At 50.8% G+C, this 23,670-nt stretch overlaps 1 protein-coding gene across 12 annotated transcripts in view; it reads right to left on the bottom strand.

Annotated features, from left to right (window-relative positions):
• Positions 1–23,670, bottom strand: part of TENM4 (teneurin transmembrane protein 4) — a 721,916-nt gene that overhangs the window by 82,386 nt on the left and 615,860 nt on the right. For all 12 annotated transcript variants that reach the window (XM_034666260.1, XM_034666259.1, XM_034666261.1 and 9 more), the window contains 2 exons: positions 23,099–23,245; positions 11,064–11,280 (listed from right to left, as the gene is read on the bottom strand). In XM_034666260.1, coding sequence (XP_034522151.1) covers positions 11,064–11,280; positions 23,099–23,245 — 364 coding nt within the window. The remainder of the gene's footprint in view (positions 1–11,063; positions 11,281–23,098; positions 23,246–23,670) is intronic.

Genomic DNA, 23,670 nt, shown 5'->3' with positions numbered 1-23,670 from the left:
AGGATAAAAAGGGGAGCTGCCCACCAAGTCATTCCAGTATGACACACAAACTTTCCTCCTCTTAGAGCCGAGCTCCAGGCTCTGCCCACGTACCCTGACTTTTGTTCTTCCGACTGGAATTGGGTTCTGTTTAGACTCTGCCAGAGGCTTCCAGATCACTTGCTGGGTATGTGGAATAAACATCACATGGAAGGACTCCAGTTCATTCAGAAAAAGCTTTTCCTCTCAGACTATTTGCATATGTCTGGGGAGATAGAAGGAAAAATCCACAATCTTCTTCTGATTAATGGGAGAAGTTTAATTTTTAAGCTAGAAGGGTCCTGGGGGTGACTGAATCCAACCCCTCGTTTACAGGCGAGGTATGTGATCTCTGGGGCTGGGTAGGGATCCCCTCTAACACACATCAAAGCTAGGGCACTGACAGGGGTGTTATGGTAACCTGATATCACCTGGGGGCACTGAGTGACAAGATGGCCTGGCAGCTGCTAGTGTCTCCTGGGCCCTCAGTCTGTATCTGCTGAGCTCAGAAGCCACCACTCTGTGACCGCCTAGCTTCGTGTAGCTGTTGCGTCCTTCAGATACGCAGGGAGCATGAGCTCCCAGGCCACAGGTCAGATCACCCAAGCCTGTGGGCAACCTGGCCACTGAACGCTGTTGCTTTGGGCTGAGTCATCTCCCACAGGAGCCCTCTGGAATACTTTCTCCTGGTCAACAAAGTTAACACAAGAGCAGAGCCCTTGACTGTTCATAACACTATATATCAGAGAAATGAATCCATTGGTTGTGGCAAAGGAGAAGCAGGACTGAGAGTGGTTGGCCAGGGGAGATCGTTTTGGAGGAGAAAGGCTCCTGCCTACGACGTGGCTTGGAAACCCTGGGGACATGGACATGGAAGGTGTGCGACATGTCCAGATAGGCTGTTCTCTGTGCTATGTAGCCAGAGGCTTGCTTCTGAGAAGAATTCTCAGGAGATGGTTTGTGCTGTTAGAAAAACTCGAGGCAGCTCTACTAAAGCATGACTCCAGGTACAGTATCTCAGTGTACAAGTCCTTTCCATGACTGTGTGTCCTGTCTTCCTGTCAGAGCACAGGATGGGTCCCACTTTTACCTGAAAAAGGGAGACTCTCTTGCTTTGCTCAGAAAGGGGAGACAAGGATGGACCACAACTGGACCCACTTCCTGAGCTGGGGACAATGCTGAGCAGAGATGCACAAAAGGGCCTGCAGAAAGTCCAGCTCATACACGGACAGGGCAGGAGGATCTGACGGGGCATAGCCATGATGAGGGGGCTCCCACGGGCAGCCTGGATGTGGAGGTCCCATGTGTTACCAGGTAATAAAGCCCAGGTCCTGAGCAGAGCAGGGGTGGAGCTCCAGAGCCAGATGTGGCAGGGGTGAGAACCTGGCAAGAGAAGGCGAGGCTTGAGTTCTTGGGTGGCAGGGGTACCGAGTTGCTTACCTCAGGAACTGGGGCACAGAAAGTGTGGCTGGGATTCTGGGACAAGGCAGAAACCCATTTGGCAAAGCTGGCAAGCCGCTGGTCAGACACAGAGCAGTTGAAGGACTTGAGGCTGAGAAGCTGGGGCTGCTCGAAGCCTTCTCTTCAGATTGGGGTTGGTTCTAGACGCCTGCAGGTGGACCCACAGGGCCCTATAGGGGTGGGAGGAGGAGGCAGAGGCAGGGAAGGCACCCGGCACATATCTTTCTTTTGTCAGAACACCGTCCAGAGGTAGCATCTGTCCACATCATAGCCCATCACCGCGGGGTTCACTCAGAGCCAACTCTTGACACTTCCGGGATCAGACTGGAGAGCTGGTTAGACTCTCTGCAGAGCTGTTTGCTGAGTCCTGACCCGAAGCACTTCATTGAGGCCAGTAGTAGTAATGTGATGCTTGGCTTTACGGTATTTTTACTTCTCATCGCTTGAAATTTATCAGGGTCGGCTAAGTCCCTGACTTACAAACACGGGAGTTACTGCTTGAGAGAGCCCTCACTCAGGACCCCAGGTTCTCCAGGACTTGGGAGAGTCATGCTATTACTTTGCTGAGCCAAGAGCTTTCTCTGACCTCAAAGTTTCCTCTTCTACCACAAAGAGCTGATGATCTCACGGTTCATTCACCTGCCATGGGGCTGGGGCATCGGCATCAGTTCCCTAATGGCACTAATGCTTCTGGCTAAGAGTCTCCCGGTTCTCATAGTGACACTAAAACCTATAAAAACACTAATGTCCTTGCTAATGCTCATGCCAACTCTTGCTATTAGTGACAGGGCCGCTGACACTCACTGAATGCATACTGCCCTGACGCACAGGTGTTTTACATCTCATTTCATCCTCAGACAGCCCCAGGAGGTGTGGATTATTATCCTCATATGGCAGATGGCAAAAATGAGGCACAGAGTGAGACTTGTCCAAGGTCACAAGAGCGAGCAAAGGGTGAGATGAGGATGCAGGCCCAGGCTACCTGCCTCTGAGGCTGGGGCTCTGATGCACTGAGACCTACTGCACATTAGCTTTACATCATGTTGGGCAGAATCCGATAGAACGTCAGGACCAGCTGGGTCCTGTTCATTCAGATTTCCAAACCGAAGATGCAGGGATGGGAATATAAAGGACCAAGCGGAGCACAGAGGCTCGGCACATGGGCTCCAGGGGCAATTGGTTCAGCTTCAAATGCTGGCTCCGTTGGGCACCTGCATGGTTCTGTCAGTCCGACTCTTGATTTCAGCTCAGGTCCTGATCTCCGGGCGGTGGGATCAAGCCCTGCACTGGGGCTCTGTGCTCAGCGGGGAGTCTGCTTCTCTTTCTCTCTCCCTCTCCCTCTGCCCCTCCCCCTGCTCATGCATGCTCGCTCTCTAAAATAAACAAATAAATCTTTAAAAAATATTTTAAAAAATGCTGGCTCTGCCACTTACAAGCCCTATGTCTTTGACCAGGTTACTCAACTTCTCTGTGCCTCAGTTTCCCATCTGTAAAAGAAGGGTGATGAAATCCCCAGGTCATATGGTTTGGGGGGAGACGTAAAGGTGTTACTACTTAGGAAACCTACAAAGCATTTCAAACAATGCTGACACATGGAACATCTTCTGTAAATGGTAGGTGTTTTTACTAAATGTGCGCTACGTACCGGCCAGCAGGCTTTCGGGTACTTAATCTCATTTAATCTTCCAAACAACCTGCAGGGTGGGAATGGGTAGCCCCACATTACGTTTGAGGACATGGGGCCTGGCTCCCCCAAGGTCATCAGCTCTCATTTGCCCAACGGCTTGAATGCAGGCCCTCTCCCCGAAAGCCCCGAGTGGTTCTGGCTTCGGCACAGCGTCCCCAGCTAACGCTTCCCGCGACGGACAGCTGGGAACACGCTCACGCTACCAAACAAACCGAGATCATAATTCGGTTTTGAAATCAATAAAGGGATGATCAAGTGGCACAGGAGGGGTTGCCAGCTGCTCATCAGGGTGATGTGAGAAGCTGCCGCCTGCGTCCTGAATTCAATTCACCTAGTGGCTTTATCATCATAAACATTCATTTCAATGTGGGGAGGGCTTTTTAAAAAACCAACATGAATAATATATAATGGCTGACATTTTGGAGGAAGCAGGATCTTTACCTTCTTCCATCTTCCGTCAGGGTAATTTATCACTGTCTTTCTCCCTGCCCCCCTTTTCTTACACTGATGGGGTAGCCTGTCGGCACAGCTTGTCCTGAAACGCAGGAGCATAATTCAATAATAAATTCACTCGGAGGCCAGCTGTCAGGAAGCTCCATTAGATGGTCTCTGCCGCTCAGCCTCTCCGAGGGCTCTGCGAGGGCTGTCGAAGGCCTGGGGCTGGGGACGTGGGTGTGGTGGCACGCCAGGGTCTCTCTGTAACTGCTCCGCCACTGGTACTCGCACGCGGCTTTAGAGCTGTGGTGCGCTGATGAAAGATCCCAGCGCATCTGTGAACTTTTCTCCCCCCTTTCCGTTACTTTTTCCTCTTGGAAACCCTTGCTTTCAAAATTCCTGGAAACTCTGTGTCTTTATAGAAGGATCTGAAGGAAATTCTCAAGACTTACAGGGCGTCTCGGCATCAAGGTTACTTCATTTCTCTTTGTAGCCAGTTTTAAGTCCTAACGGAGACGACAAACGCCTCTGGTTAGCGAACAGGCGAGGGACGATCTTTCTTGGTTCCTGACCAAACTACCCCTACGTTCTTCCCTCTCCCGCAGGCCCCCTCTGCACATGAGGATCGTGTCCCCCAGACTTCCTGAGACCATCTTGATTTCAAATGTTGGAGCATGGCTCTCGACTTTTGATTTGGAAAACAGTATCACCATAATTATGCTCCAGCCACATTAAAATTCTCTCAATTCTCTGATTGTCCCGGAAAGTCATGCCAGTTCCTCAGTCTAGAAGACATTTTTAAGTCTTGTTCTACTGAAACCAACACTGAGCGATGGAGCTTGTTCAGTAGCACGGGTGCAGGTGCGCGCAGACCACCAACCACGTTCGTGCAGTGCATATCCTTTCCACGCAGCTGCACTGATACCCTCCCATTCCACTGCACCCCATTCCCTTTAAACTGACTGCTTTCTAAAAAAAATCATTTCGACTCACTACTTTGATTCCATGACGCACTAATGGGTTGTTGCGCCCAGAAGTGGGAGAACTAATGTTTTATTGGCCCGCCATCCTCACTGAAATCTTTGTCTCAGGCCGAAGGCCACGCCCCACCGGAAGTCTCCATTCACGAGTTCCCTTGTTGACTTGCTCATTGCTTTTCAAAAACAAACATATACTGGTGTCTCCTCTGGGCCTGGCGTGTGCTGGGTGCTGGAGACACAAAGAGGTACCAGAGGCAGCCCCGGAGGTGTGCAGTGGGAGGGACGGTCATGCTCTTGAACTCTTGGGACACTTCGTCTCCACCTCTCTTCAGGCACTCGGCACTGGCTGATTGGCTGATTCACTGATTCATTCTGCCATCCATGTGGCTCAGTCTGTGCCAACCTCTCTGCTTGGCACTAGGGGTTCAATGACCACCAAAGGCTGGGGCACACGAAGAACCCTCAGGTAAGGGGGTACAGATGCATGTCTGCTTGCAGGCCTTGCAGAGCAGTATGTACCAAACAGAGCTTGTCTGTGTAGCAGCTCTGCACCCCACGGAGCCTGGCCGGTCTCTGCTTCCCAGAGGATCTGAGCCTCCCCACAGCACACGATCCTCTGCCTCCTTTGGGACAAATGCTCTGGTCATCCATCCCCCCTCCTTTTCCTAAGTCCCCTGACTCTCAAGTCTTTTCTCTTTGGGCTCAGTGTGTCCCATCAGCTGACTTTCATAGCAGTCTGTCCACACCCAGCTTTCTCGTCTGAGTGAACTGATGAGCAATTACGCTTACAGGGGCCCAGAAAGACTTGACAACATCACATTTCTCTCATCCATAGCATCCTCAGACCTACTCTGAACTGATACACAAATAACTCGGGGGGTGGTTCTTTTGTAGAACCTCGTCCTACGCTCTGGCATTGGCAGTCCACAACTATTCGCTGTAGGGATCTGTCTGCCCTGTGTCCAGCCTGTCCTTCCCGAGAGAAGAGATGGAACCAAAATTGTGTCATAGGGGCAGAGCAACCTTGAGTGCTCTCTGGAGAGGAAATGTCTCATGCTTCCCTCTCTTTCCCAACTGTCTGATCCCAAGCTTTAGACCCTGGGTCCTGTTATCCAACCTCCTTTTATGGATGGCTAGTTGGGGGTCCATCTGCCACCTACAGACCTCAGCAGCCCCTTCCTTCCCACTCCGAGGGCACTGTAGCTTGTATTTTCCCCATGACTCCAGGTGAGGGACGGGCGTTCCACTGAGCAGATGGGGGCTGGGCCTCCAGACTGGGAAGCAAAGATGGTATCCAAGTCACCTGATCTGGTGATGGGGGCTCTCCTGCCTGCTCTGTCCCCTCCCCCTTTAGGCCTATGTTAGATCAGCAGAAGTCGTTCATGTCTCTACCACTTATGTGGAGGTGAGGGTGGCAGGGGCAGAATGTCAGACGGAGCTAGCGCACTCGTTAAACCTGCATGGTACACCTGCTGTGGGCCAGGCATCGTGCTGGGCTCTGGGGACACAGATGAGCCAGTCAGGCTTCCCCAGCGAGGCCTTCCTTCTCCAAGTCCTTCTGGCAGTCCTTCTGCTTCGGTTCTGAGTCAAGTTCTGTGCTCTCCTCCGACGAGTCCAGCCCAGCCTAGAGCCTACGATGCTTGGTGGGGCCCTCATGTCCTAAAGCGCTCCAGGACCTTTGGCGCCAGCCGGGGCGCTGCACAGAATCATAAGGAACTCCCATAGGACTCCTGGTGTCCTTTGTGGATCTGGAGAGCCTCCTGCTTCTTCACCTCAGCCCTGGGGTCAGGCCTTGGAAGAAAAGTGTTCTGCAGACAGCCCCAGGCACCGAAGATCGGCTTGCTTGCTTTCCCCACAGAAGGGTGCTGCAGTCAGTCCACCTTGTCCCGTGGTCCCAGCACGCTACCCGTGAGCCCCCCTGAGTCAGACATACAGCCAGGAGCCTGCGGCATGCGGAAAGGCGCCTCTGAGGCTGCCCATCCTCGCTGGGCTCAGAAAAGCTGCCGGGTCTCTGGGTGACAGCCTGCATCGTGAAGCCTGTTAAATGGACTCCCGTGCGGACACTACAAGTTGTGTCACAGCATCCAGGGTGCAGGAGAATGTGGGGTTTTCTGTCAGGCACAGGTACCAAGTCAGGTCTGCCTGCCATCAGAAACCCCAGTCTCTGGAGAAGGGCCATGGATGCCTCCCTAACAAGGCCCCAAGCTGACAGCTGGCTGGCAGAATGCTGCTTTTTCCTCTCCTCAAGTAAGAATTCAACAGCCTAAACCTGGCTCTTCTCTTGGTGGCTGCCGGACTTCCCTGGAGGACAGGTTGCTATCAAGTTACACTTCCAATTAAAAAGGAGTTAGAAGTTCTTTTTAACAACGTCATCATCACCACCACCCCATCATCATCTTCTCCGTCATCACCATCATCTCGTCATCGAATTAGCAGGCATTTTTTGTGTGGCTAGTACTAGATGATGACTTTATGTACTTTGTTTTTTTTTTTTCATTTAATTCTCACGGCAAGTCTGCAAAGTAGACATTACCCTGCTCTTACAGATGAGGAAATTGGAGCTCAAAGAGGTTAAGGAATTTTCCCAAGGTCGCACAGGTAGAAAGTGGATGCAAAAGACTTCAAATCCAGTTGCCTGAGATGAATGGATAAAGAAGAAGTGGTATATATATACAATGGAATATTACTCAGCCATCAAAAAATGACATCTTGCCATTTACAATGACGTGGATGGCACTAGAGGGTATTATGCTAAACCAAAGAAGTAAATCAGAGAAAGACAAATACCATATGATCTTGCTTGTATGCGGAATTTAAGAAACAAAACAGAGGAGCATAGGGGAAGGGAGGGAAAAATAAAACAAGATGAAATCAGAGAGGGAGACTAATCGTAAGACACCCTTAATCATAGGAAACAAACTGAGGGTTGGTGGAGGGGAGGGTGGTGGGGGGATGGGGTAACTGGGTGATGGACACCACCCAGGACACGTGATGTAATGAGCACTGGGTGTTATATAAGACTGATGAATCGCTGAAATCTATCCCTGAAACTAATAATACATTATATGTCAGCTAATCTAATTTAAATAAAATAAAATAAAATTAAAAAAAATAAATCCAGTTGTCTGGTCCCAAAGCTTTGTTATTTTCACTAGGCCATGCTGCTGCTGTAAAAGCTACCATTTACTGACCACCTAAGTACCAAGGCCTGTGCTAGGTGCTTGATTTCGGTTAACCCTCTCAACGGCACTCGTGAAATAGTCATTGTTACCACCCATTTGTAATTGGAGGTCCAGGCACAAAGCTTAAATCACTTCCTCTGAGGTCACACAGAGCTGGTGGGAGGTAAAGCCAAGATTCAAACTCTGGGCATTTTCCATGAAGCCACATTCCTTTGTATGAGAGGAAGGAAGGCCACAACCCAAACCTGGTAACGGATTCCGCTTTATCCCAACTACGCAAAAAAGCACCGGTCTTCGGACCCAGATCAAGACCACGGACACCCAGTGGGGAGCCCAACGAGAACAGCATTTGATGCCTCCTGTTTCCAGGTTTCTGGTCACTTGGGCTTTTTGTACATAAAAATCCGTTTGGGGGTACTCTGTAGTGACAGACCACTGTCTCTTCTGACTCTAGACGAGCAAGGAGCAGGGACATAATGGTTCGGGCACATATTAGGTGAAAGGAATTTTTACAGTAACATTGAGAAGCTTCCGTTATCCATTTATTTGTTGAGTGAACACCATATTCCAGGCCTTGCCCTAAGTGTGGTAGGTTTGGAGAGATGAACGGTCTCTGCTTTCAAAGCATCTGTAGTTTAACTGAAGGTGACAGATACATAAACAATGATCTGGGAGCCGACTTCTCCTCCTGCCTCTGCTACTCATCTGTAATATGATTTTTAGCAGATAATTTAACCTCCCTGGACTCTGAATCCTCAGTATAAAATTAAGAAAAATAGATAATGTATCCATCCATCCTTCCTCCCTCCCTCCCTTCCATTTCTTCATTGTTCAAGGTAATCGTATGCGTATCTGTTTTGAGTACCTAGTAAGTGTTCAAATGAGGAAGTTGCAGTCCTTTCCTGGAGGACTCAGTTTAGAGGGTTGACAGACATTTACATATGTATTATATTAAGCCACTTGCCCAGAGCCACGTAACCGGTAGTGGCAGAGCCAGGATGGGAAACACAAGCTGGCCTGACTCCGAGGCCTATACTCTTCCCTTCTGCCGAGAGGTCCATTTCTCCTGGTACGGTGTTCTCAAGTTCCCTGCTTGACAGGCTCCTTAAGCAAGTCAGACCCGCTGCAGCCACATTCCCGAAAGCCTGTGTGGGTCCCCCAGGGATCCGTGGCATGTAAACAGCAGGCTTTGGTGGGTCACCAGAAGACATGCAGGGGACGTGGTCCCTGCTGGCACCCATCACGGCGGCACGGTAAAGGCCTTCCTTAGGCAGAACGGCCACGTGCAGCCAACCAGCCAGAACCCTGATCGGATCCCATAATGGGTCCAGTAAAGCGAGGCTGAGCAAGGAACAGTCCACTTGGTGGGAATAATACGCCTATCTCCGGTTGATTAAAAGAACGTATGGCACAGAAAGGCCCGCAAGCATACAGAGTCACACAATTGAATAAAAGAGCAGAAAGCTTCCTACCCAGAGCCAAAAGCAACATTTCTGACCAAGATAAATGAATAGGTTTTTCCTCTCTAGTTCTGCTCCTGTCTCTGCCACTGACTGGCCTGTGAATCTGCGAAGGCCATTTAGCCTCTGAGGTTCTCAATATTCTTGAGGTGAGTTGAAAGACTTGGACTACAAAGCACTTTCATCTCTAAAAAGGTTAGAGTGTGAAAGATTTTACACACCTGTTATGCCCCTCCTGCTGGGCTCAGAGGACTCCCCCATTTCACTTTCGCCGTCTTGTCCTTGCTCCTTGTGGGGCGGGACTGGGGTAGTGGGAGGCGCGTGCTCTGGATCCCACAGTCTGTGGTGTGAAGCCCAGAACCTGGGCTCCATCCTGGCCCAACAGGGAGGCCTTCTCCTTGGATTCCAGGTTATGCTCTAGAGATGACAACATCGTCTCCCACAGGCGGCTCCTTCTGAGGGCCCAGCCCTTCTACCCTCACACATCCTCCTTGAGCAAACTGTTGTGTGCTCCTGGTTCCGACTCCTGCTTGCTTGTTGAAGGCTCCCAAATCAACACCTCTAACCTCTGTGTGGGCTCCAGAATTGCTTATGAACTACAAAATCTCCCTTCCTCACCCTTACCGTGCAGGGTGGAGGTCCTCACCTTGCTCCCAACCGTGCTGCTGCTCTCAGATCCTCAACCTGGTGAAGGCAACACCATCCCCCAAGGTGTCAGAGCAAAAGACTCTCCTGCATGCCTCAGGCCCAACGGATGCCTAAGCCCTGCTGACCTCCCCCTTTAAATAGAACTTGGCCTTCACCCTTCCCACCCCTCACCATAACCCCGTTGTCCCCGCAGGGCAGGAACTCTCTGGCACAGAAGTCATGGACACAGGAGGGACGAAATCTCTAACTGCTGAACTGAACTGTGCTGACTTTTAGAGAACGCTCTGCATATAAGAGGCCTCCCTACACGGGAAGCCATTCAGAAGAAATGATTACAAGTCACTCTTGGATCCTCTGCCTGGTTCCCAGAGCCTGATCCGGGGAGCAGAGAATAGAGAGCGGCACTTTGCTGGCTCCTGTATCTTTGCTGGCCCCTGGTCTTTGCACAAGCTGTTCCCTCTCCTGGGAACACCCTCCCTTCCCTGGCTGAGTGAACCATTTCTCATCTTTAAGACTGTTCTTAAGTCACAGTTTTCCCCTCCCCAGGAGCACCTCCTGGACATTCCCAGAGTACCCTGGGGGCACAGGTCTGGTGGATCACCCTGGAGGTCTTTTTTGTCCCCTCAGTAGACTGGGAGTGACCCACAAGCGGGGACCATGTCCTAGTCACCCCTGTGATTCCAGCACAGGACCTGGCACAGAGTGAATCTCAGTGAACAACTGCTCAGTGGGTGACAGACACAACTGAACACTTGTGAGAGAATGCACGGGCAGATGACCTGGGGGGCCAGCAGCTGCACCCCACTCCCCACCATCTTCTGGACATTGGCTCTGAGGGTGAACAGTGTTAAAGCGTTTCCGCTCATCTGGAGACCGCAGAACCAGTAACAGCCGACTGCAAAGAAGGTATTGATCCAAGAGTCCCCTTGGACCTTTGATTTCTCACTCTCTCCATCTATCACCCAGTGGGAACAACAAAACTTTGCTCATTAAAATTCCAAATGCCTGGGATAGCAGTTTTCTAAGTGTGGGCACCTGAGACTGCTTCTCTGCCTCCCGCGACATTCCATCAAGAGCCTTGACGCCCACCCTTCTGGCTTCCTCCCACCCCCACCGCCCCAAATGTGGCCCTAGAGGTGATTCAGTTCTCCCACAGAGAGCCACGGCCGGGGCTGGGGCCCAGCGGACTCACCCTCCATCAAAGGGGTTCTCCCCGGGAATGACGTGTGTGCTGTCCCTGCCCACAAGGAACTTGATGCGCTCGTAGAAGGAGTGCAGGTTCTGCTGGGACACGGGGGCCTGTGTCTCCTGGATGATGTCCAGAGGGTCGGGGGAGCCCAGGCACAGCGGGCTGACATGGCAGAGGGGCTGGAGGCAGCAATCAGGGTCCATGCAGTCCATCAAGCCATCTGCAGGGGTGAGAGAGCATGAAGTTCTTACCGCTATGATCCACCAGCCGTGTCAGTCCAATGCCTTCATTCACTTCCCTACGTTTCCACTCACTGAGACACTTAAGGACCTGACATTAGCCAAGGCACAGGGGGGATAGGGGCTTCTGTTTCTTTCCAAAGACACAGAGGGCATTCTATAATGGGCCAGGGGTGGGAGAATATATGGAACGTTGGAGCTGCTAAACTCAACTCAGAAGGTGAGGGACACGGACAAGAAGAGACTATCGATGCTGGTGGACGCAGAAGCTGGCCGGACCACGGGCCAGCTCAGGAAGTCTGCATTTCAGCCCCACGATGGGGATGGTGGGAGCTCCCGGGAGGTTTAAAGCAGGGCTGACGGTGCCTGGTCTGCATCACTGAAAGAAGCTCTCCTGTACGCAGGAGTGGGGACCGAAGCTGGCCCAGAGCGGCAGCTGGGGGCTCCGCGGTGGCCCGGGCGTTTCTGAGCTTGCGCGGGGCACTAGAGATCAGACAGAGCAGGAACAGTGGAGGCGGGAAGAAGTGGATGGTCTGGAGGGGTGTTCAAGTGTTAAGAGCAGTGAGAGCCCTACCGACTGGCTTTGGGGGTGAGGAAGGGGCACTGTGACCGCCGGCATTGCTGCCAGCTGCCAGCGCAGGTACAGGGAGGCCCGGCTCTGCTTTCTGCTGGTGGGGGGTGGTGGTGGGGTGGGGTCCTCGCTGACCGACGCACCACTAGCAGGGAATCCTCTCCACCACATGGAAGTATTTCTTCGGGACCGAAAGCTATAGTACCACTCCCAGCTTCCCAAAGTACAGAGAAAGAAATGCCAGCAGACCACAGAGTTTTGGTGGCATTAGTGCTTTTACTCACACCCAATAGCATAGCTTAAAATGGAAAGCACACCCAGAGATTCGAGTATACTCCCTCCGGGGGGGCGGGGGGACGGGGACAGCCCCGGGTGACAATCTGTGTGCTTTGTTGCAGAAAACAGTCTAAGGGGATGTGTTCCTCTGGGTTCAAATTCTGCCTCTCTTGCTTATTAGCTGTGAGACTTTGGGCAAGCCTCCCCACCATCCTGGAGACCTAGATCTTATTCTGGTGACCTCTGTCGTGTCCCCAGTACTTATTCCAAGTATTTAAAACATGACTGTGAAGTAAATACATGAACAAGAACTGAATGAATTGACAAATGACTCAGGGGATGAAACCAAATGACAGTCCACAAAAGCCAGAACACCACTATCTTCGTTCAGTTCAACTCAACAGCGTGGATGGTGGGAGCACTCCTGAGGCTCCAGCTGAGGTCCAGGCCCAGAACTGCCCCTAGAATGTCCGTGGACGAGTGCCTGCTCTTACTCTCCGAGCCCCAGTCTCCTCATCATTGACATGCCTCCCTCACTTCTGTCTCCCTAGGTTTATAACATAGAAGCCGCCCACCAGGGCAGGGCACAGCACTGGCTAGATTCAGTGCCCCATCCACACAGGCAGCCCCCTAAGACCCCTTACTAGCCTCAGACGTACTGTGGCCTCAGGTAAGCCACTTGACCTCCTTGAAATTCAGGTTTTCTTCCCTTGGTAAATGAGGGACGAAAATCCCTTGTCTTTCTTGCCTACTTCTGCACGGCATTCAAGGCTCTATGACTTCCGTGAGGACAGAGCAGCGTAAACAGCCGACACTCCAGAACCCAGATTGTCTGGGGTCAAATCCTGGCTCTGAAACTTACTACTGTGTGACCTTGGGCAAGTTACTTCAACTCTCTGGCCTCCGTTTCCCACGTGTCTTACAAGGGGATTATAAAAGTGTTGTGTAAGTATTTGTGACATAAATACAAAACATAGTAATATCCACAAACCTAGCAGAGTACTGGACACAGAGTAAGTACTTGCTAAGAGGTACTTCCCCTTCCTGTCCCTGAGTCTACAGCGTGGCTCACCAAAGTGTAGGGCCATTTGTCCTTTGTCTGCTCACCTCCCAGATACATTGTGAGATGTGGAGGAAAGGCCTTCTCTGACCCCAGCACTGTCCTGGGTCCTAACTCGTGGCTCCTGTCCCAGCTCCCGGATGACCCACTAACTACCTGGCGAAGCACCTGTCTTCTGCGGCAGATGGCAGGCTCCGTCACACATCCTCGTGCTGCCCCTGTCAGACATTGCTTAAACACACAATTACAGCACGAGCCGTGGGTTATTTGCATTCTGCTATTGATGTTAGCATGACAGATTCAGCTGCCGCATCCATAACTCTGCAGAAATGCTCCATTATTCAATCCCAGCGAGCAGGGACGTTGACCATTAAATCAGCTAGCACAATTGAAGGGCTGTGAAAAGTCATGGCTAATTTGAAATTTTATTAGCTACTGCCTGCTCTTGTTTACCACCGAAGCAGACCCTGGAAGCCAGCCTTCTACCTCTTTATAAACACTCTGCTCTGTGGCATCTTGGAAGAACTGCTTCCTGTTCTCTAGTCCTGGGGGAAGGTTAGCCATTATAGTTATTATTATTACTATTATATTAAATGATGATGATGATTACAGGCGTTGTGCTAAATGCTTGACAAGGGATGAGTCGTGGAACCTTCCCAGCTCTGTTAAGTAGCCACTGTTGTCACCATCACCCTCATTTTGCTTTATTTTATTTTTTAAAAAAGATTTTATTCATTTGAGAGAGAGAGAGAGAATCTCGAGCAGACTCCCTGCTGAGCGTGGAGCCTGCCACGGGGCTTGATCTCATGACCCTGAGATCATGACCGGAGCCGAAATCAAGAGCTGGATGCTCAACTGACTGAGCTGTCCAGGCGCCCCATCACCCTCATTTTAGGGAGAGGGAACTGTAGGCTCAAAGTCATAGAGTAACTTGGTCAAGTTCTCGTAGTCAGAGAAGGAGCTGACTTGGAATCTGAGCCCAGTTCTTTCTGAAGTATGAAGGGTTCTTTGGGTCCTGAAGAGACTTTTGGGAACTATTTCTTAAGCGGAAAACATGAATTTACGAGTCTTGCTGAAATACCACCCTTCCGTGCCCTTCCGGCTCCCTGGGTGACCTCCATCACAGCACTCACTTCCCCACCCCCCCACTCTAATTTTGATTTTCTCTGTCTCCTTCCCCAGACATGGAGCTCATTTCAGTATCCCTGTGCCTCCTACTCTAGCTTCTGGCTTCACCCTTGCTTCTGGAATCAGGCATCCCTATACTCCTTGATATTTCTTGTGATCAGAGGCCCTTTGTGATCTAGTTGGCCATTCTGCTAGAAAGTCTCAGCAAGGGCTCTGAGCTTCAATTCGGCCCATCTGTAAAAGGCACAATCAGACATACCTCACAGATAGGGATTAGGTGAGATCACGGACATGGAACACTTGGCACAATGACCTGTACCTAAGTCCATGCTTGGTAAACCAGGGTCCCTGTTAGCTCCTTGGCCGGGTGCTTCCCTTGGACAGGTATCCTCACAACGGACCTGTCCTGTGTTGCTCCCATTGCATATTTCAGGGCAGCCCTTTCTGGATGCAGCCTGGCTTTGAAGAGAACTGAATTAGACAAAGATGGCCTGAGACACACCTGTAAGTTAGGGAAATGGAGACCCAGGGAACTTGAAGATTGGGGTTCTCTGAAATGGAGCCACACCACACAAGCAGGGCTCTCATGAAAGTCCTGGGACTGTGGAATGACTCGTGGGTAGGCTTCACAGGACAGAGGGACAATGCCAGGCTGCGGATTCTGTCTGCCTAGGCTTTTCTGGGTGGACACTCCCTCATTGTTCACTCAGCAAAGATTTGCAAAGTAGTAAATGTGAGCTAAGCCTCTGCTGATGGAGATGATCACTGTTACAGGAAGCACCTGTTCCAAAAATGAGGGGGCCCACAAAACTCTTATCAAAGGGCAGTTTACCAGAAGGGCTGTTGTACAAACCCCTTGGTTTCCAAACACAGCACGTGGCAGCCTGATGCGGGGCATGCGGCCGCCTACAGTAGAGGGAGACTCTTCCACTCTTCTGTCGTCTTAGGCAGAGGTGACAGATTTGAGAAGAGTCATGTTAAGAGGAAAAAGTATGCTTTGGGGACAGAAAAGTAAATTTTGAGGTAGACTAGAAACACCTCAATGTATAGTTTTCATGATTCTCCAGTTTGGTTAGTTTGGAAATATTTACATTTTCCGAGGACTTCCTATCTTACTTAATTTTATATTACACACAAGTTGGTTGACTTAGAAAATGTCCATATTTCATTTGTATGCTATTCCCATTGACAGACCCTTCTTATGGCAAACAGAAAGGCAAACAGAACAGGCAAATAGGGAAGATTTTTCTCTAGTTCCTTAAAATTTTCAGTAAAACCCTCTTGAACTCTAAACCCCAACTTTTGGGAAAGAACATTTTTTCCCCCAGAAATATCCTTTTTCCTTCCTCTCTCTGCTTACCTGGTGAAAGTGAAGGGGGCAGAAGGAAATGTGGGAGGCCAGTTAGGACTCCTGGAGGCTGGAGGGTGGCAATGCCACACCCAGCAGTGACCTCCGGAGGGCGTGGAGGGCAAAGGGAAGGGAGAAGGAGGCGTCCAGAACAAAGTCAGACCAGAGAGTAAAAAGAGAGATGGAAAAACAGGGAGGGAGAAAGGAAAAAACCAGACAAAAGATGCAGATCTCTGGGGCACTAAATGAACATTCCAAAGGGGTTCAAGTTCTCCCTAAAGCTCCCTCCCCAAGGGCTAAAATGCTACATTGGGCATGCAGCGCTGGCTTCTGCTAACATTTCCATCTCAGTGCTACCGACTTGTGGATAAAGGCCATGCTGTTTCCTCCAGCCCCTCCTCAGTGCCTGCCCTGCTGGTGGCTGTCAAGCGACCTTGAGGACCAAGGAGTTGGGAATAGGAGAGGAAAAAAAAAAATCCTTCCCAGGCTCTGTGACTTTCTCGCCGTGAGACCTTGGGCACAGCCCTTCCTACGTCTGAGACATCATTTGTTTGCGTGACCCCTCAGGATTGCTGGCGGGTTCCTGGGTTGTAAAGAGTGAGTCATTCAGTGAAGTTCTGGGGTCCTCTCCATGCTTTTGGCCATTCTGCAGATAGGTGCTATGGCACAGAGACGGGTGAGGTCCCCTGCCATCAGTCCCTGTCCTGAGTAGCAGTGGCTTTCTGCTCATTTTGTGATCTTAATGCTGCCAGTGAGTGGTGGGACCCTGGGCGACTCACCTCCACACCCGATGTCAGTGTCCTACTCAGTTAGGCGGGGGGGTCAATGGGGCAGCCTCTGGGGGCTAACCTGACAGTCACCTCCTGGCCTTTCTATGCCATGGGCCCATCTCTCCTGGTGGCTGGCTGGCTGAAACTCCCTCAGGAAGCAAAAGGTGTGCCCCAGGGTCCTACTGAAGGTGGTGGCTCAGCCAGCTTTCTCATCGTTACAGATGAGGACCCTGGGGCTTGGGGTAAGTGACTGACTCCATGTCATCCTGCTAGTGAAGTGGGGCAGAGCTGGGAATTTGGTTTCTTATCTGTTTCCCAATCCAGCTATTGGGCACTATGCCACAGTCGACATCCTTATCTGTCCATGCTTTGGACATTCTAGCGCTTCCACAGAGGGCAGGAACGGACTCGTTGACTTCTCTACCCCAAATGCGGAGCACAATGCCCTGCACACAGTGAGCGCCACATTTGTTGAATGAATTGAACAAAGGAACGAATGATGATTTGAGGACCCCAAGCCAAATAGCTCAATTACTTTGGCCAGGCCATGGGGTGTGGTGAAAGCCAGTACCCCCTGGGAGGAGCTCATTCCTCTCCTTAGAAAGGAGGCAGGGGGACAGGCCCATCCCTTCGGTGCCCATCATGTGGACAGACAGGGAGAAGACAGTCACACCTCTGCAGGATGCAGTGTGTTGGGTGAGCCCGAGACAACAGGATGCTGGGAAAGAAGGAAGAGATGGGGCTGTGGAAGCCGGAAGGTGGGAACCCAGGTTGAGCTATGGGCTGGGCCATATCCCAGAAGACAGAGTGCTTGAACTGGGAAGGGAGTGGACATGAGCAAGCTGAAAGGAGAATGGAGATGGGAGCACGTCTGGGAAATTCACAGACGAGCAAACTTCGTGTTGCGGTTGTCTGCATGGTCCTTACCCTCAGGGCCCCGTGGACAGTGTATTACACGTCCATCTCCCTCTCTGCGGGCTTAGCTGCTGCCCTGGCTCTGCACCCAGCAGCCAACCTTGTCTCACTGAGGCCCGCAGTGTGGCCACAGAGCGGCTTTACAGCACCGCATGAACAGCATCCAGGGAGGCCCTGGGGATGAGGTGGAAAGTGCCTCCCCCCCATACACATCTGGGAGAAGTTTTTGTCATTTTCTGTAATAGACTCCGTGCCTTCTTTGAAAAGGCTTGCAAAATCTCTATCTGCCCCTTGCAACACAGGATTTTTAAAGGTCAGTTTCTCTCTTGTCTCTTATCACAAGAAACGTGGTTTAGAGATGGTCTGAAGGGTGACCGAATTCTATGGCTTTATGGGAGCTCTCCATTCCAGCAATGGGAGATGGGGAGGAGGAGGGAGAGCAGAGAGCTTTGTTCTCCGCTCCCCTGAAATTTCTCCTTCCAGAAGGTATCTATCAATGATCTGTATTGCAATCCATGATCGTTTTTCATGGGACCGACAGCGCCTGAAGAGATTATCACACCTTGAAGCTGCTTACAAATCCTTCATCCAAAGGAGTCTGGTTGTTTGAAGATTCCAGGGAATTTTATATTCTGGCTTCTTTTTTAAAGACACCCATTCCATTCTAATCCTAGCTCTCCTGCTGATCCACTGTGCCATGCTGGGCAAATGACTTCAGCTCACCGAGCCTCAGTTTCCCCCCATGTAAATGTCTGCCTTGCACGTCTGTTATGAAGGGCTGGACATCACGTCCACAGAGCCCCCAGCACAGTGCCTGGCACTGGGGGATGCTCTCTAAACTATTACTTACTTTCCTTTATGTACACTTGAATTTATTCCCTTCTAGGAAGGAGCATGAAACAGTGTGGGAGACAAATTTTAAACAAGAGATGAAAAAAGGTCAAATATATTATTATATGGAGAAACACATTATAATCGGAAGTGAAATAAATAGAATCTAAAATTTCAGAGAGTGTAATTCCAATTTTTTAAAATAATTATTTATATATGGGTATATCTTTTTTATTATAGACATCATGCTTCTGTCCTTACAGGTAGTAAGGCACAGAAGAACGGGAACTGATATTTGCAGGTGAGGGGCTGAGGCTTAGAGAAGTTGAAGAGCCCACTCAGGGGCCTGCAGGCAGCAAGCGGGAAAGCCGGGTTTAAACCCCATTCAGCTGGACAGAGATCCTGCACTTCTAATTGCTGTGCAGTGTTGCCTCTCAGGGGCGTTGGGTGCACCTGCAATCCTCACGGCAACCGTGCAAGGCAGGCATTCGTATTCTCACTTTACAGCCACTTCGCAGGTTTGGGCCACAGTTTCACCATCTCTGAAATGGGCATGAAACGAACACGCCCCACTGAAGGGTCACTGTGTCACACCTGAGAAGACACGTGACAGCACTTCAGGAGGGGTTTCACGGACCAAACTACACGAAGAAGGCACATCTTGTCAGGTGGGTCAGGGGCTGTCTGCCTGCTGGCCTCGCCGGTCCCTCACCAGCCAGCGCTCTGGTGACATCTGGAGGCATGTAAGGGTGAAGGGAGCCCCGACAAAGGATCAGCGGACTGGGGGTCACTGAGTCAAAGTCAGGATCTGTGTTCTGTTTTCAAATCTACACAACCACCACAGATGAAAACAAAAACAAACCAGCAATGCTAAACCCAACTCAGCCATACTGTTAACTTTTTTTTTTTTTTTTTTTGTCTCACGGTTTAAAAATACTGCAACAGCGTTCTTAATGAAGCTTGAAATTCAGGTTTAATTTAGAAAGGACTGCTCTAAGCCTAGCAAACTGGGGAAGAAGAGAAACCAATAGTTTCCAGATAACTTGAAGAGCCACAGCTGGGTGTTCGATGGCACCATGAGTCTGAGGTCTGGGTGTACTAAAAGCTCTAATGTGGCCAGACCTTGTAGACGATGGCGGTTTCTGCCACCCCTCAGCTGTGCGACTTTCCTCATTATACAGAAACAGGAAGGGGATCATAATACCACAGCCATCGAGCGTGTGGGGTGGATGCACAGTTGTTTGCAAACTAAACTGACACACGAATGATCCTTCTCAGCCTCTGGCCAGCTTTGGGAAAACTGTGGTAGCCTGTTTAAACTTGAAGAAGTACTCACAGTGCCTTTCTAGGGGGAGGATGAATCACTGTAAGGCAGGAGAGCTCCAGGGTCACAGGGCCGTGTGGAATGGCTCAAGAGTCTTGGGTCCTAGGCCAGTGCACGTTACCAACTTTGTGTGTGACTCTGACGTGTGTGGTGTAACACCCCCATTCTACAACATGCAGGGGGTAGGAGGAGGGAGCTGGAGTCCCTGTTCTGTGTCTCTTCCAGTCCTGATACTTGACGTTCAACTCTGCTAATCCCTGCTCCAAGCTCCTGAGTCATGTCAGCCAACAACAGTCACTCCGCTACACTCTAGCACTTTCCCCTGCACCCTGACTTCTTTATCTGGGAATATGCTGTGTCCCACATCATGGCTGAAAGAAAGGCATTTATTCCATTCTCCATCCACTAGATTTAGTTGTTAGGATAGCAGCTTCGTCCAAATGACTGTGGGCTTCCTGAGGGAGAAAGACCGGGCTACGTTCGCTGGTTCTTTATACTCTCTCAGAAAGGAACATGGTGCCTTGCAGACGGCAGAAGCCCAACAAATGTGTGATCCGACTGAACTGAAAACAGCGCAGTGCTAAATATGGCTCACTCCTGTGATGCCTTGTATGGCCTGCCCCATTTCTCCCCCCACGAAAACCGTCCCTATTTGGCCAAGACCCAGAGCAACAGGCCAGTGAGGATAGCCTTGCCCTCTTCAGGGCTGGGGGCCAGTCTACTCCCTGTGGTTGTTTCATCTGTGCTACCTTGACCTTGTGCGTCATCTCCTTGGCTGCCCCGATGGGTGGAGTTAGGAGAGCCCACCTAACTGAGAGGACTGTGGGGGAGATGTTTCCTCATTTCACAGTTGAGAACCCAAGGCTCCCCCATCAATCTGGTCTCCCCAGCTAGTTGTCTTCCCAACCATGATGGCCCATGGATGTCTTTCTGGCTAGACTGGAAGCCTCATAGGACAGGGACCATATCACAGTTCCCAGTAGAGGACTCAGGCATTTGATAATATCAGTTCAATGACTGGATGCTCCTTCCCCCGGCAATGATCCCACCGCGAATCTAACCACAGGCTGCTTATCTCTCCCTCCAGACTGTGAACTGCACAAGGGCAGGGACTGTGCCTTATTTGTCTAGGGGCACTGATGCCTAGCAGACATTCAGTTAATGTTTGTTGAGTGAGTCAATGAACTCAGGTTGCAGTGCTATTGCATGGCTTTGCTGAGAGGTGCATAAAAGCTCATTCCAGTCTCTAACATGCTCTATAAATGCAAGAGGTATCATCTCCCGCAACTGAGGATTTTCTGACTGTTCTTTCCCAGTCCCTGCTGGTTCATCTCCCAGAGCGGCTGGAGGAGACTCCATTTCCCTGGGGTCTGGGTCAACCCTGTTTCCTATGACGGGAAGGTCTTTCACCCACCAGAGCTGTGGGGCTTTGGGCTCCTGCATGCTCAGGCCCCGTGTAACACTAGTTCTAGCCCCGGGAGAGCTGGCTGAATGATGGCCAACGGGAAACACAGGTATTGTGCTTCATGTGAGGGAACAGACGAACCTTGTTGTAGACCCTATTCTTTATGTGTGCCCTTCCCCCACATTACTCAAGGACACTCCATTCTGCTGCCCAGATGTTCAACAGCTGTTTGAGGGCTTTGGCCAAGACCCTGCCTTCTTGACAGGGGAAGGACTTCATGGTGCAGCTCTTGTCCCCTGTCCTTCTCATTACATGAAGATGTTGGTCATGAGAATTGCATCTACCAGCAAGTGAAGGAGAAGGCTGAGGAGTGATGCAGATAATTTGGGTCGACATCTCTCCTATGAAGAGCAAATACTATTGTACTTTTTCTTGCCTGAAGACAGGGATGCTTGGGGCCCTTCTGTGCCTTGCCCTGCCTTTGCCTATGATGATCTCTCTGACCAGAAAGCGCTTCCCTTTCCAGGAAACACCTGCCTACTCGAGTATCACCTTCCTGCTGAATGCTTCCCTGCTCCCGCACCAACAATACAGAACTCTGCACGGCACTCGCACTGTCCACTACCACTCCACTGTGGGTTTTTCCCTCCCCATCTGAATTCCTGGAGCACAGAGACAAGACTTGGTCACCTCCGTGCCCAGCCTAGGTTCTGGCCCCCTAGGACGAACTCTGGATATTTACGGAGCACAAGAATTGATGGACTCAGTAAGTTTCAGGTTGATGAAGGGACAATTCAAGCCTGCAAGATAAGAGGAGAACTGGGACCCGCTGTCCCTGCCTAGCTACCAAGGCTCAACCCCACGAGCTCCTGGAGGACAACTATTCCACTGGGCCCAGACCTGGGTGCATAGGCCTGATCAGCTCCTGGACGCAGGCAGCAGGTACATGGGCTGAAAGCCAGTTCGGACCAAGATCGGTGGTCTGAAGTAGCCCTTTCCAGGCTGCTGGAGCCAAAGGAAGGCAAATGAATGAGAAAAACCACAATATACACACACGGCCTTTTAATCCGTATGGTGCTCTGAGATTGCAGAGCCATTCTAAGTAGAAAAGTCCCAGAGGTCGGAGTGCAGAGTAGGTGGCCTGCTGATTCCCTACTCTGTGCTGTATACTTACAAAGTCCCTGAGCATCTGTGTGGAGGAGCTGCACAAACACGTTTGGAGCAGGCCAGCTGTCAGGCCATCATTAGAAAGGAAGGGTCGATGGCTTCAAATTTTTTTCGTTACTCTGTCTTTTTAATCTCTCCTACTAACCCTCTGAGATTAGGAGAGTCAGGAAGAATAAACCCGTCTTCCAAGAGGGAGAGTAGCGCACATCGTGATTATATTTATCCAAGTAACACAACAGAAAAAAGAAGGCTAATTCTGGGACCAATGCAAGGATTGGAATGGTTCTCATAATCCAATTGCCCCTTTTCATAAATAGGGAGTGTGAGGCCCAGAGACATCAAGTAACTTGCTTAGGGATATACAGGGGATCAATAGGGACTGGAACCCTGGTCTCTTCTCCTGCAGCTCAGAAACGTTCCACAAGACGAGGCCTCTCTTCCTTAGGGTCTGGACTGTGTTGCACTTGAAAAAACCCTATTAACTAAGACCAATTCTGTTATAAACCCAGAGGGACAGAGGGTGTGGGGACAAAGGTGGCTTGGTGAGGGTTACCACATACAGGGGAGAAGCCATGTCAAACAAAGGTAACTCAGCCTCCCTCTGCTGGGGAAGCATCCTTTCTGCCACTTTCTGTAATACAAAACCGGATGGGCTCTTCTCGTCCATTTCCAGTGAGGGGGATTGCATAACTTTGCCAGGCAACCCGTCTCACTATTGAATTGCTGGAAAATTCCTCCTTCCATATGCCTTCTCCCCTCCACTGGCTGTCAGATGGCCATTAATTTCATTTACGTTAGTTCATTTAAATTAATTAAGATGAAACAATGAGAGACATGTACTCACCCCTTCGACCACATGTGCAGTTTTATGCCCACCCTGCAGGCCTCCCTGCCTGGACAGCTGGTGTGCTGCTGGCCTGTGGGCTCAGTGACGCCCACCCACCACCCTGGCCCCCACCCCACCCCTGCTGAGCTGCACGGGGTCCCTGGTGCCAGAGCCCTACCTCCATCGTTGTCTTTGCCATCACCGCAGGCGGTTTCCATGGATGTGTCACAGCCCACTCCTCTCCAGCCCAGCTGGCAGATGCAGTGCCAGCCATTCAGGTCCAAGGTACATCTTCCATTGCCATTGCACAAGCCAGGGCAACCCTCTGTAAGGCAAAGCACACAGCATCGAAGTCTGATCGTCTGCAGCCACCTGCGGTCACACACACTCACGCTTGTCCTGCCTGCTCGGAAAGTACTCTCACTCCACCAGCAGGTTGATGCCCTCAGCACCCAGGGAGGCCGGGGTCGCTGGGAACTGCCATGTTGCCAAGAGTGCAACTGAGACTCATGCGTGGAATGACTTGCTAAGGCCACACGGTGAGGAGGCGGCATGGTTGGGAAGTGGTGGGGATAGGTCAGAAACACACCTTCTGCACCAAAGTCCCCCCTTTCAGAAGTGATTGGGATTCCCAAGGGAGAATTAGTGGATGCCAGCCTGAAAGAAGGTGACGGATGGAAACTTTTGCCTGATCCCTGCTCCACGTTCACCCTTGTGTGTTTTTCCTGTTTCTGGGGGCTGTTTGGAACA

Source organism: Ailuropoda melanoleuca, chromosome 8 (assembly GCF_002007445.2).
Source record: "Ailuropoda melanoleuca isolate Jingjing chromosome 8, ASM200744v2, whole genome shotgun sequence".
Taxonomy (NCBI): Eukaryota; Metazoa; Chordata; class Mammalia; order Carnivora; family Ursidae; genus Ailuropoda; species Ailuropoda melanoleuca.
This window is presented reverse-complemented; position numbering and strand designations above follow the sequence as displayed.